This window comes from Loxodonta africana, chromosome 3, assembly GCF_030014295.1.
Source record: "Loxodonta africana isolate mLoxAfr1 chromosome 3, mLoxAfr1.hap2, whole genome shotgun sequence".
Taxonomy (NCBI): domain Eukaryota; kingdom Metazoa; phylum Chordata; class Mammalia; order Proboscidea; family Elephantidae; genus Loxodonta; species Loxodonta africana.
Genome location: NC_087344.1, coordinates 23,658,572 through 23,672,015, shown reverse-complemented (window position 1 = coordinate 23,672,015; position 13,444 = coordinate 23,658,572). Strand labels below are relative to the sequence as shown.

Below are 13,444 nucleotides of genomic sequence, written 5' to 3'. Positions count from 1 at the left end.
TCTTCCTCTCATCTGTGACGTGGCCAGCCCCTCCCTTCCGTGGCTCGAACCTTCCTGGATTCTCCCCCATCCTCGGCCGTACCCTGGTCACTCCTTTTCACTTGCCCTAATTTGTTTTCATTATGAACTCATTACTTGCTGAAGTCCCTTAGATTTACCTGATTGTCTATTGCCTCCATTTCTGTGATCCTCAGGAGGGGAGGGAGCCTGTCAGCCCCAGCACCGGCTCAGTGGCTGGCCTCTGCAGACGGGATCGATACATATTTGTTGAATGAATTAACTTCTCTTGCTTCTGAGCATTCTGTACATGCTGTTCCTCCAGCCTGGAATTCCCTTCCCACTGCTTTTACCAAAGGCCCTGTTTTAGTTATCTATTTTTTTTTTTTTTTAGTGCTGCTATAACAGAAATACCGCAAGTGGATGGCTTTTTAAAAAGACAGAAATTTATTCTCTTGCAGTTTAGGAGGCTAGAAGTCCAAATTCAGGGTGCCAACTCCAGGGGAAGACTTTCTCTCTCTGTTGGCTCTGTGGGAAAGTTGTCATCAAACCTTCCCCTGGGTCTAGGGGTTTCTCAGCGCAGGGACCCTGAATTCAAAAACACGCTCCACTCCCCGCTTTTCTTTCTTGCTGGTAGGAGGTCCCTCTTTCTCTGCTCGCTTCTGTCTCCTTTTATCTCTCATAAATAAAAGGTGATGCAGGCCACGCCCCTGGGAAACTCCCCTTACTTTGGATCAGGGCTGTGACCTGCGTAAGGGTGTTGCATCCTGCCCTAATCCTCTTTAACATAACTTAATGTTGCCTCATTAACCACAGGCAGAGATAAGGATTTATAACACATAGGAAGATTACATCAGATCATAAAATGGAGGACAACCATACAATACTAGGAATCATGGCCTAGCCAAGTTGACGCACATTTTTGGGGGACACAATTCGATCTGTAACAGGCACCCAAAGGATGGGTTGGGAGGCAGGGTTGGAATGAAACGGGGTTTGGCACACGAGATTTGATCAGGTTGGGGTTTGAATCTAGGCTTTTTTACTTACCGGCTGTGTTTTAGCTTACGTTTCCCCCCCCCCAAAGCAGACCCTGAGACAAGGCTGAGACTGCAGGTTGTTTATCTGGGAGGTGATCCCAGGAAGAACAGGGGTTATGCTGTGTAAAATAAGCCAGCCACGAAAGGACAAATACCATATGATTCCATATACATGAAAAAGGCAAATGCAAAGAGACCAAAGCTTATTAGTAGTTACCGGGGGTGGATGGGAGGGGTTGTCATTGCTTAGGGGACATTGAGTTTCTGTTAATGGTGATGGAATCATTGGGAAAAGGGTAGTAGCCAAGGTTGCACAAGTTGATGAACGTAAACAGTGTCACTGAATTGTACATGTAAAAATTGTTGAATTGGCAAATGCTTTGTTCTCTACGGAAACCCTGGGGGCATAGTGGTGAAGCGCTACCACTGGTAACCAAAAGGTCGATGGTTCTAACCCACCAGGTGCTCCTTGGAAACTCTGTGGGGTACTTCTACTCTGTTCTATAGGGTCACTATGAGTCGGAATCTACTCGACAGCAATGGGGTTTTTTTTTGTTTTGTTGTTATATACATATTTACCACAATTAAAAAAAAAAACAGGATGGTTATACTTATGAAATTTCACTCAGATGGTTCTTACACAAAGCTCTGTGCAGCTCAGCAGAGGGAGAGCCATCCTAGTGGTTACTGTTAGCCTATTTCCCTTGGGGTTCAGCTTGAGAGTCTCACCCCAAACTCTCTAGGCAGAAATATGCACTTCCCACAGCCCTTGTTCACACGAGGATCATAATTCCTCCTAATAGGCCTAGGGTGTAAAGTAAACATTCATGACGTGTGGATTTTTTATCAAACAAAACCTTGCTCCTCCCTCTGCCCCTTGAAAGCTATTCTGTGGTAGAAACCTTGCCCCGCCCCCGACTGAGAATGCTGACAGACCCAGGAGGCAGGTCAGCATCACCTTCAAACCTTTGAACTCGACTTTGTGGTGGATTCCCCAGCCCCACCCTAGGCCTCTCCAGGTTGGAGGCCTGGGTGGGGAAGCCAGTCGGCTCCTCTGCTGTGCCCTCTCTTCCTGCCCCCCGACCAACATCTGGAATCTTCTGCTGGGGCCGGCAGGTACAGGGAGAAGGGGAAAGCGGACAGTGCAGCTCCTCCTTGCTGGTGGCTTCACACTCCGGGTGCCCCAGGTGTATCTGGGGGCTACATGAAGCTCTTTCTTGGGTGTTTTCTGGGCTCCTTGGGACCCCGTCTCTCTTGCAGCCCCCCTTGCTGGGGTGGCGGCTCCTCCCTCCATCCCTGGGGCTGGGTCCTGCCGTCTACCCTCTTTCCGCGGAGACCTCCTCACCGCCGGGGCCTACAGGCCGAACGCCAGTAAGGACGCCGGGGCTCCTCCACCAGAGCTGCCTGCCCCTCGCCTCCGCTTTCTTGGGGACGCAGATCTCAGCCCCCTCAGCCTGCTGCAGCTTTCTTGGGCCAGGCCCTGCCAGAGTCCTGGGTGTTCTGTTTTCAAGGACATTTCGAAGGCTGTGAAGTCCCCTCCCTCCCTGGGCTCTGGGTTAGGCCTTCTCCCAAGAGGACTTGCAGGTAGTAACAGCTCCTCTGAAGGTGTATCTTCACCCATCCCTTTCTTACTCCCCCACCCTTAAAAAGGCCTTTTTTCCTGGAGAATTCCACACAGAGGCAACAGCAGAGCGCACGCGTGAGGGATCTCGTCGCCCAACAGTTCTCAGGGCCATCTCGTCTCATCTCTCCCCTTGCACCCCCCACCTTCCCCCATACCAGGCCAGAACCAGTTGCCAGAGAGTCAATTCTAACTCATGGCAACCCCACAGGTCAGAGTAGAATGATACTCCACAGGGTTTTTGATGGCTGAGTTTTTTGGAAGTAGATCCTCAGGCCTTTCTTCTGAGGTGCCTTGGTGGACTTGAACCTCCAATCTTTTGGTTAGCAGCCAAGCGTGTAACTACTGACACCACCCAGGGATTCCCATGTACACCCTGATTGTCTTAAAGCACATTCTAGACATCATGTCTCCTGATGCCTTTCCACACCCTTGGTCTAGCCAGAGGTTCCAGCATGGGGCACCAGGTTCTAGATGATGTCCCTAAAAAACCCTCATGGGCAGGGCTTGGTCTTGCCCCACTTCCTACTGACAACTGAGATGCATTTTTACCTTAGTTTGGCTGTCTAGGTTACCTAGGCTGGACTGCACAGTCAAGACGAGAGCTCGGTCTTACTCTAAGTCCTGGAACCCCCTCTGGTGCTGGGCAAGAGGCACACCGGAGGCAGGTAACAGCTCAACTTCAGCCCAAGTGGCATTTCCTGCCCAGCCTCACCACCTCTTTACTTATTGTTTGGCTCCAAATGGCTTGTCTTTCTTCACGTAGTCAAATCTGGTGCTTTAAAGATCCAAGCTTACATCCATTGAGGACTTCCAAAGGATGTGTGTAAGCTCTAGAGGCATTCCAGAGGTGTTTGCAGCAAGGGAGCCCGGCCAATGGGGCGTTGCTGTGGCCACCGGCTCTAGCCAGGCCCATATGCACAGAAGTGCATGCATGGCAGACTTTAAATCAATTGGCCATGTTATTTTATTTTTATTTTGGGGGGGGGGGATTTTATAGTCTCTGTTACGGTTATGAAAAAAATTAACTTGGGAGCAAACAACAACAGGCGGAAGAATAAGGATACTGGTTTAGCTGCTTTTAGAAATGTATTTATTAGCTTGTTTACTGTGGCCCATTTGCTTTTCTGACTCCTCCGGGAAATCGCTGTGGTAAAATTTCAGGTCTGCGAATCCTGATTATGTGTGGGATCAAGCCCGAGCTGTCCACCTGAAGGGCTGTACAAACAGACCACGAATCCTTTCTGGGATGAACATGTAGGATGACTGTGCTCGGGGGACACGCCAGGAGTCAGTTCCTGGGAACCGTCGGCACCCACACTCCTCTGCATTCGCCCGAATCAGTGACTCATCTGTGAGCTAATTCTGGGCAATTTCCATAAACAGCCCTGATGGTGCTTTCAAAGGAGACTGTGAGCCCTTAAGGAAATAAGGACCTGGCAATGCCTGGAACCGGTGAAGGAACCCAACCCACCAGATGCAATTATTCACAATAAACAAAGTGGCAAGGAGCCATTCTCTAGTTTTCCCACGTCTTTGATTAAAAAATAAAAATTTATTAAAAAAAGGAGAGACGGGGCAGGAGCTTGTTGGGGCTCTCTGCAGAGTTGCTCTTTCCTTCTTGTGAGCCGTGGCCTTGGCTTCCTCCCTTGTGGCAGGGAGGCCTCCTCGGCCTGGCTCAGAGTGGGCGCCCGGCATTAAGGGCAGTACAGGAGGACAGCCGGTATAGTAGGACAGTGGGTATAGGAGGACAGGCATCAGGGCCTGGCTGGGCAGGGCGGGGGTCAGGGGAAGTCGCAGTAGGGCAGGTGGAAGGGGTAGAGGGGCCTGTATCGCGAGTCATGCCAGAGCAGCTTCTCCTCCAGGAAGTCGACGGTGCGCAGGGTCAGGACTAGGGTCTGGTGCTTGAGCATGCTGTGCACGTTCAGGCCTGGGGGGCGGGTCGACGTGAGGTCAAGGGTGTGACGGGTGCCTCCATCCCCACCCCTGACCCAGCCTGGGAAAGCACCCCTCCTGGTCTAGTGGTTCAAAGTGTGGGTTCAGGAGCCCGGCAGCCTGGGTTCAAATCCTGGCTCGAAGCTCACAACTGGCAAGGCTCTGGGCCAGGGGCTGTCCTTAGTTCATCAACTGCTGATTGGCCGAGAGTCCCCCACCCCACCTTCCAGGATCCACTGAGCTTGGCCCGGATCTCTGCCCTACATTCCGGCAGGGGGAGACAGAAGATAAACATGGCAAGTGAACACATCACACCGTGCAACAGAGGGCAGCCGGTGTGGCAGGAGTGGGGTGGGATGAGGGCACAGTGGGAGGGGACAGGGCAGATGGTGCAGGTCCCCACAAGCCGTAGGAAGGACTTAGGCTTTTACCCTGAGTGAGGTGGGAATATGGAGGGTTCTGAGCAGAGGGGCGGCCCCTGAATCAGGTGCTCACAGGCGCCCTCTGGCAGCTGTAGGGGGGACAGCCTGTGGGGGTAGAGAATGGGAATATTTGGACCAGGGAGGGGGTGACTACAGGGTTCAGGTGGCAAACAGTGGGGGCAGGACCAGGGTGGTGAGAAGTGGTCAGATTCTAGATATGTTTGAAGGCAGCCCCGACAGGCAGGGAGGAGGTGAGGAGTCAAGGAGGGTGGGGTGGTTTCAGACCTGAACCACTGGAAAGTTCTGAGTACCGGGATGAGGAAGGCTGCAGAGGAGGCAGCTTGGGGCAGCGGAGGGGAGACACATAGGACTCAGCACTGGATGTATGTGAGATGCCTGTGCAGCTCCTCCATGCAGCTGTCCAGGAGGACAGACAGAGACAGAGGTCTGGGACAGGCCAATGCGGTGACAGGTGTGACGTGCTCAGGACTGACTGGCCGCTGGGGCCCGCCCTGCTCCTGCCTCTCCACCTCTCTGAGTGAGTACAGCCAGCAAGGCCGGCTCTCATGCCATGCCCAGCACCGGACCAGGAGTGTTTACAGATGTGACTTATTGGCATCCTTAAAGCATCTCTTAAGAAACACACTCCTCTTGAGGGTACGTTCAGAGAAGCTGAGGGACAAAGAGGGCAGCCACTGCCTAAGACCACTCGGCCCCTGAGTGTGGCCCGTGGATGACGTGAACTGGCCGGCGTCCCTGATCGCCTGGCCTGCATGTGCACCTGGGGCCCCGGGGGCAGCTCACCAACAGCCGGGATCAGATTGAAGGTCTTCAGCCCAGAGGTGGACGACACCACGTTCTGCGGCATCTCCTCGTGTGCTCTGTAATGGAGGCCAGAGGTGAGCCCTGCAGAGAATGCACTCCATCCCCCACCTCCCTGCTCGTCCCTGTGCCTCACAAGTCCACAAGGAGCACAGAGTCCCCCCAGCGGCGGTACTGGGCCAGCTCTGTCAGGTATTGGGAGTCTGGGGTCGGCAGCTCCAGGGAGTCCACGATGTGCAGGTTGTCCTGGTGGGAGGACAGAATGGTCTGAGCCCCTACACCCCTGGCTCCAGGGCCCTGTGGGTCCCAACGGGACTGGGGTGCAGGCTATACCTGGGCCAGCTTGACAGTCAGTGCCACCTTGAGACCCAGCACTCGTACTTTCATAGGCAACATGTAGTAGTAACTCGTGGGGCCCCGGGGGCCGTGGGCAATGCCTCCTGTGGGGACAGAGCTGTGTGAGCAGGCCAGGCCACAGCTGGGCTTGGAGGTCACCTTGGTGGCTGGTGTGGGGGTAGTGGAGGGAAGGCTGGAAGAACCAGGCTGAAGGCTAGCAAAGATGGCAGGGCCTCAAGTAAGAATGGAGGGGAGACTGGATCAGGTGTCACCTGGGACAAGTGACTTTGTCTCACTGGGCCTCAGTTTCCACAATGGTCAAACCCTGAGATCTGATGGTGGTTCCTACCACAAAGGACTGCATGGGTTACAGCACGGAACGCGTAAAACAGCAGAGCGTGACCTTAATTATTATACAGCACACAGGGCAGTACAGAACATGAGCTTAGTTATTAGCACCAGCTGTTAAGGCTACAATTACTAATAGATTAAAAACTTCCAGGTCTACAGGGGAGCCAGGCATCAGAGACATGAGAGCTGGATGTGTTTTGGGAGCACTGGCATCAGGGGAGACGCCCTGGTGAGGACTGCGTGCTGGGGTGTCCACCCTCTGCTGGGCCCTGGGACAGGCAGCAGGGAGCAACACAGACACCATCCCTCTCCTCACACTGTCTGGCTCTGGCAGGGCAGACAGATGCTGGACTAGAGCAGGATTCAGGGCTGTGAGGAGCAACACAAGGGGCTGTGGGGGGCCCAGAGGTCAGGGACGGCTTCGTGGAGGAGGTGTGGTCCAAAAAGACACCTGAAGGACGAAAGAAGTCGGGCAGGCAAATGGGAGATGGACTCTAGTCAGCTCAGTTTGGTCAGAGAGGGCGTGGGATCTGCAGCTGCCAGGACCTCTAACGCCAAGGCAAGGAGCTCAGACTTCACACAAAGGCCATGAGGAGCTGGGACGTTAAGGAATATCTTTCTGTCTGTTGTGTAAAGGGTGGCCCAGAAAAGATGGAAGACAGCAGTCTAGATGGGCTCTGGCCACGGTCTGTTGAAAGGCTGGAGTCTGAGCTCTGGGGGAGGGAGACAGTGAGGTCTGTGGGCCCGAGTTCTGACACTCCTGCCCAGCTGAGATGCTGAAGTGGAGACATGGGGCTGACAAAGTATCCGAGGCTCCAGATGTAGGCAGCCTCTGTACTTGCCCAGAGCCCTCCCTGCCCTGCCTGCTTACCTCCTCGCCAGATTGGGGAGCGGATGCTGCCATGACGGGCACGCCCACAGCCTTTCTGCGGCCAGGGCTTCCGGCCACCGCCCCGCACCTCAGCCCTAGTCTTGGTCTTGGCATAGCTCTGTGGGCACAAAGCAATGAGAAAGTCATGTCTTTAAGGCAGATGTCATCAAGTAGCTGCTGGGTGCCAGGTCCAGGGGCACAGCAGTGAGTTGGATAGACCAGACCTGCCTGAGGAGAGCCAGACCTGGGGCAGGGTAACTGGGGGGACAAGGGGAGATAAAGGAATTAGAGGTTTCCCCAACACGCTCCAAATGTCAGCCCCACAAAGACAGGGCTCTGCTGCCTGGCATACAGTAGGTGCTCAATATTTTTGAATGATTTTAATGTGGCTGCAACTGAAAGGAAGGCAGGGCATGGGAAAGATGTGACTAGACAGCATCAGAGAGGACCGTGTGGGGGGTCACGAGGAGCTTCAGACACTGCTCTGAGGACTTTATTCTAAGGCAGTGAGCGGGGAGACATGGAGGGTCTGAGCAGAAGGACATGCTGGACCTCTGGGGTGGGCAGACAGAAGGCAGAGATTGATAACAGGTTCTTCAAGGCTCTTGGCATAAAATTCAAATTCCTCACTGTCCTCCCACTGACCTCCACAGCTATGCTGGGCTCCTTTTGGTCTCTGCCACAGGGCCTGTGCACATACTGCTTCCTCTACCCTCAACTCAGTCTCATTGCCTCCTTTACTGATTAACTCCTACTGCAGACCTGAGGTTAAATGTTCTGAGGGCTGTGAGGACAATGCGAGGAGCTATGGGGGACCCAGAGGAGGTCAGGGAGGGCTTCCTGGAAGAGGCATGGCCGAGGGACCTGAAGGACGAGGGGAGTTGGACAGGCAAATGGGAGATGGACTGTAGTCAGCTCAGTCTGGTCAGAGAGGGTGCAGCATCTGCAGCTCCCAGGGCCTTGAATGAGAACCAAGGAGCTCAGCCTTCATGCAAAGGCCATGGGTAGCTGGGACATTTAGGAAGGTCCCTCTGGCTGCTGTGTAAAGGGTGACCCAGGTGAGAAGGGAGGTAGGATGATTTCCTACAAGTACAGATTTACAGGCATGACTACTTGACTCCTGTTCAAGGCTCCCACTAGAACGAGAGCTTGAGGGCAGGGCCCCTGCCTGTCTCATTCACTGCTATATCCTCTCACCTAGCACAAGGCCTGGTGCAGTCGGTGCTCAGAAAACGCCTGGCAAATGACTTATCTGTGACCAGTTCAGCAGACAGAGAAGGCACACCATGGGGCTTCCTCCGCCTCCTGCTCCCTCTCCTTCAGAAAGCTCCTTCCTCCCACCTCATCCCACTCAGGGCACTCACGATTCTCTTGAAGTTCTTCTGCCAGATGGCGACCTGGTGCAGAATGTCCAGCCTGTGGGGAAGGACGGAGACATGAGAGGAAGCCTCGCCTCTGCTTAAAACCCTCCCACAGCTCCCCACCCACTGGAGGAAACCCAGGCTCCTCCTTGCAGCCCAGGGGCCCTGTGCCATTTGCCCCTCGCCCTCTGTGGCCCCATCTTGTACAACCACCAGCCATTCTGGACTCTCTGTGAGATGGTGTCCAGCCTCAGGACCTTTGCCCTTGCTGTTCCTTCTTCTTGAAACACTCTTCTGTTGGTTCCTTCTTAGCCTACAGATTTCAGTTCAAACAGTATTTCTGAGAGAAGTCCCCCTTCCTCCTTCTCAGGGTACCTTTTTTACTTTCCTAACATTACAGCTTACTTAGTGTGTCTTCTTTATGGACGAGTTTGCCTCTCTAGTTCTGTGCTGTCCAACACAGTAGACGCCGGCCATGTGCGGCTACTGAACACCTGAAATGCGTCTAGTGCCGCATACTGAATGACATTATCTTATACAAATTGGATTACATAAAATACGTTACTGAAAATCCCAGCTGTTTCTTTCCACTTTTTAAAACGTGGCTACTGGAAAGTTTAAAATTGTACACATGGTTCGCATTATTTAGCAACATTGGACATGGCTGCCAGGGTAGTTTGCCATGGGTTGGCAAACTGTGGCCCACAGGCCAAACCTACCTGCTGACTGTTTTGTAAATGAAGTTTTAGTTGCAAAGTTTTATTGGCTTGATAAAGTCATGCTCATTTGTTTGTGTATCATCTATAATTCAATGGCAACAGGTTTGTTTTTTCTTCACGGTTTCTTTTGCACTGCAGTGGCAGAGATAAGTAGTTGCAACAGTGACCTCAGGGCCTGGAAAGCCTAAAATATTTTATTACACGGCCCTTTACAGAAAAAGTTTGCTGACCCCTGCTCTAGGCTATAAGCAACACGAGCAACCTTGGTGCTCATTCAAAGCTGTATTCCCAACATCTAGAATGGGGCCTGGCACACAGTAGGTGTTTCATAGATATTTACAGAGTAAACAAAATGCGTTGTTTTTTTTAACTTCTTGTCATCCTCTGTAAGGTCGGAAGGGGCAGTGGTGGGTCAGTAGTAGAATTCTCGCATTCCATGCAGGAGACTTGGGTTTGAGTCCCACCCAACGCACCTCATGTACAGCCACCACATGTCTGTCAGCAGAGGCTTGTGTGTTGTTACGATGCTGAAAAGGTTTTGGTGGAGAGTCCAAACTAAGAAAGACTAGGAAGAAAGGCCTGGCAATCTACATCTGAAAATCAGTCAATGAAAACCGTATGGATCACAATGGTCTGATCTGCAACTGACCGTGGGCAGCATTTCGTTCCATCATGCATGGGGTCGCCATGAGTCAAGACTGACCCAATGGCTGCTAACAACCACCTTAGACTGGATCACTGTTAAGGTGGGGACCAAACCATACAAATACTAATACTAATACCTTAAAAGGACTTTTGTGCTCCACGTTATGCATATGAGAAGCATCATACTCCTCATTGAATGACAGTTTGCAGTTGCCTTGCACAGGTTGAGATCGTGGCTCAATCGCTTACAAACTGTGTGACCTTGGGCAAGTTATTTAACCTGTGTATGTCTCTGTTCCTTTATCTACAAAATAAAGATAAAAGAACCCTTTCTATGAGGATGCAGTTAACTAAAGTGTAAATAGGCTGTGCTAGGTACACAGTGGAGGACCCTTGGTGGCACAGTGGTTAACTGCTCGGCTGTCAATGGAAAGGTCAGTGGTTTGAACTGACCAGCTGCTCTGCAGTAGAAAGATGTGGCAGTCTGCTTCTGTAAAAGTTACAGCCTTGGAAACCCTCAGGGGCAGTTCTACTCTGTCCTACAGTGTTGCTGTGAATCAGAATCGATTCCACCGTATGCAACAAAAGGGTCACAGTAAGGACTCAGTCACTGTTGTTAGTTGCCACTGAGTTGATTCTGACTCTTGGCAACTCTATGTGTTACAGAGTAGAACTGCTCCATAGGGTTATCTTGGCTGCAGTCTTAATGGGAGCAGATCACCAGGCCTGTTCTTCCACTGTCTGGGTTTGAACCACCAACCTTCAGGTTAGCAGTGGAGTGCAAATTGTTTGCACCACCTAGCGCCCTTTAGTCATTGTTAGTGCTCATTTTCATTAAAAAAAAATAGATAACAGTTCCATAGAACTTATATGCTAGAATTAACTCATTTAAGTATCACGGGGATCTTCTGGTGCAACAGTTAAGTGCAAGGCTGTTAACTAATAGGTTGGCAGTTGGAACCCATGAGTAGCTCTGCAGGAGAAAAGACCTGCCAATCAGGTCCCGCAAAAATTGTTGCTGTGTGCCATTCATTGGATTCTGACTCACTGGAGCCCTACAGGTTAGACTAGAACTGCCCCATAGGGTTTTCTAGGCAGTTCTACTCTGTCCCACAGGGTCACTATGAGTCAGAATCCACTCGATGGCACACAACAGGTCTGGCTCCAGAATTCTGCGTCCTTAACCACTAGAGGACGTTATCTCTCAACCGTCCACCTCACCACAACTCTGCGGCAGGGACATCACCACCCTCTTTTGACAGGTGAGGAAACCGAGGATCTACAGATCGAGCACTTTCCCAAGTGTACGAGTCCGGGTCATTCGGATTGCTCGCTCCCCTGCCACCCAGTTTACTATATTACAGCCCCCGCATCCAGTGTGGACCTACCTGGGTGCCGCGGCGAAGACGTCGGGGTGCAGCTCAGCCAGGCCCACACGCTCCTGATCGAAGCCCCGCAAGGACTCTACCCAGGCCTGCATCGGGCGCCGGTGCGCGGGCAATGGGAGCTCGCACCTGCGCAACGTGGGCGCCGGAGGACCTAGAGCGATTGGAAAGTCAAGGGTGAAGGTCAAAGGTCAGCTCTCCCTGCCGCTGTCCTTCCTCGGGCTACCCTGGCAGCTTCACCTGAGCTTGCCACCGGCTCCGGTTCCACTGCCGGCGGCGCTGCCTCTTCCGCCAGCGAGTTCAGGCCCTGTAAGCGCTGCGGGAGAGTGAGGAGTGCCACCGGGCCCCCAGATCTTTGCTCTCCGGCTCCCAGCCTCACCCGGCAGCCGGCGGGCCGAACCCATGCCCGCACCCCGGAACGGACTAGCTGCAGCATAGCCGCACCGCTCCCTGTGCCACGAGAGGTCGTGCTCCCTCCGGCTGTGCGCAGCGCCCTACGATGACGTCACGCACGCGACACGGCCCGCCCCGCTAGGATTCGATGCTGGTTGCCTGGTGCGCCAGAGTCAGGGCAGCGAGGTACGGACTAGCATGACTCCACCCCCACACCAGCACTACTTCCTAGACGCCAGTTTTCACTTCGGGCCTAAAGAACGGTCTGCTAGACCTGGGAACGCGACCCCAGAATAAGAAGACCCCGCCCCTCTGTAGGCCTCGCCCAATTGGGTCTAGCCTCCGCTAGCCCGCGGAGGAATCGAGGCCATGAGACCTTCTCGTCCTGAAGAGCACGTTCCTTATTCAGCCAATGAGCCTTAAGTCCGGAAGAGTGGCCCGCCCACGGCTGGGGGCGGGGACCTGAAGGTATACAGCCAATAACGGTACGCTTTCGGCGTCGGCCACGCCCTTCGCCCCTCCCAAGTAACCTCTAAGGCGTATCCAAATGGGTGGAGCTTTTGGTCTTTTTTTTTTTTTTGAGTGAAAGGCCTTAGCTCCCACAGAAAGCCCTTGGAATTGGGCCTAAACGAACAAACAAAAAAAAACAAACCCGTTCCCGTGAGTCGATTCCGACTCATAGTGACTCTACAGCACAAAGTAGAACTGCTCCATAAGGTTTCCAAAGGTGTAACCTTTAGGGGGAGCCTGGTGGCGCAGTTAAGAGCTAAGGGGGCCTGCTATCCAAAAGGTCAACATTTGGAATCTACCAGCCCTCCTTGGAAACCACATGGGGCAGTTCTAATCTTTCCTATAGGGTCGCTATGTGTCGGTTCAAAGCGACTCCTAACAAGAACAATCTCTAAGGAAGCTGACTGCCACATCTGTCTCCCGCAGGGCGGTTGGTGGGTTCGAACCGCCCACCTTTCCGTGGGCAGCCCAGCCCTTAATGGAATTGGGCCTGTCGCACCATCACTGGGATGCCCTGCAGGAGAGTTGATTTTAGGTGTTGCTTTCTTCTGGCTGCAGCTCTGGTGGCGCAGTGGTTAAGAGCTTGGCTGCTAAGTAAAAGGTCGGCAGTTCTGATCCACCAGCCGCTCCTTGGAAATCCTATGGGGAAGTTCTACTCTGTCCTATAGGTCGCTATGAGTTGGAATCCACTCGAAGGGAACAGGTTGTCTTCGGGCTTCAGTCTCGCTCTCCAAAACAGGGCGATGGCTCCCCCTTCAGAAGCTCCAGGGCAGGACAAGTGCCCCTCACCCAGCTAGGGCGGGGTACTGTCCTCTCCTTCGGACTACTCAGGGCAAGTTCCTGTAACCCTCAGACCCGTGACCCCCCGCCCCCCAGCCCTGCAGGGCAGGTACACTCCCAGGTCTCCCTGCTCACACACCCCAGAGCACGGCTATCTATGTCCCTCTCGAGCGCTTCAGCTTAGGTCCATGTATCCCCCTACTCAGACTCCCAAGGTCAGGGTCCTGTGTCCCCTCAGACCTCCCAGGGCTCTCCG

General features: G+C 53.2%; 1 protein-coding gene across 1 annotated transcript; it reads right to left on the bottom strand.

Moving 5' to 3' along the window:
• Positions 1-359: 359 nt before the first annotated feature.
• On the bottom strand, positions 360-12,328 carry MRPL4 (mitochondrial ribosomal protein L4). The gene is made up of 8 exons (XM_010593359.3): positions 11,746-12,328; positions 11,509-11,659; positions 8,760-8,811; positions 7,396-7,513; positions 6,171-6,277; positions 5,974-6,083; positions 5,820-5,896; positions 360-4,588 (listed from the first exon to the last, which is right to left on the bottom strand). The coding sequence occupies exons 1-8, from the start codon at positions 11,939-11,941 to the stop codon at positions 4,443-4,445; spliced, it is 957 nt and encodes a 318-aa protein (XP_010591661.1). The 5' UTR covers positions 11,942-12,328; the 3' UTR covers positions 360-4,442.
• Between the last annotated feature and the right edge of the window lie 1,116 nt (positions 12,329-13,444).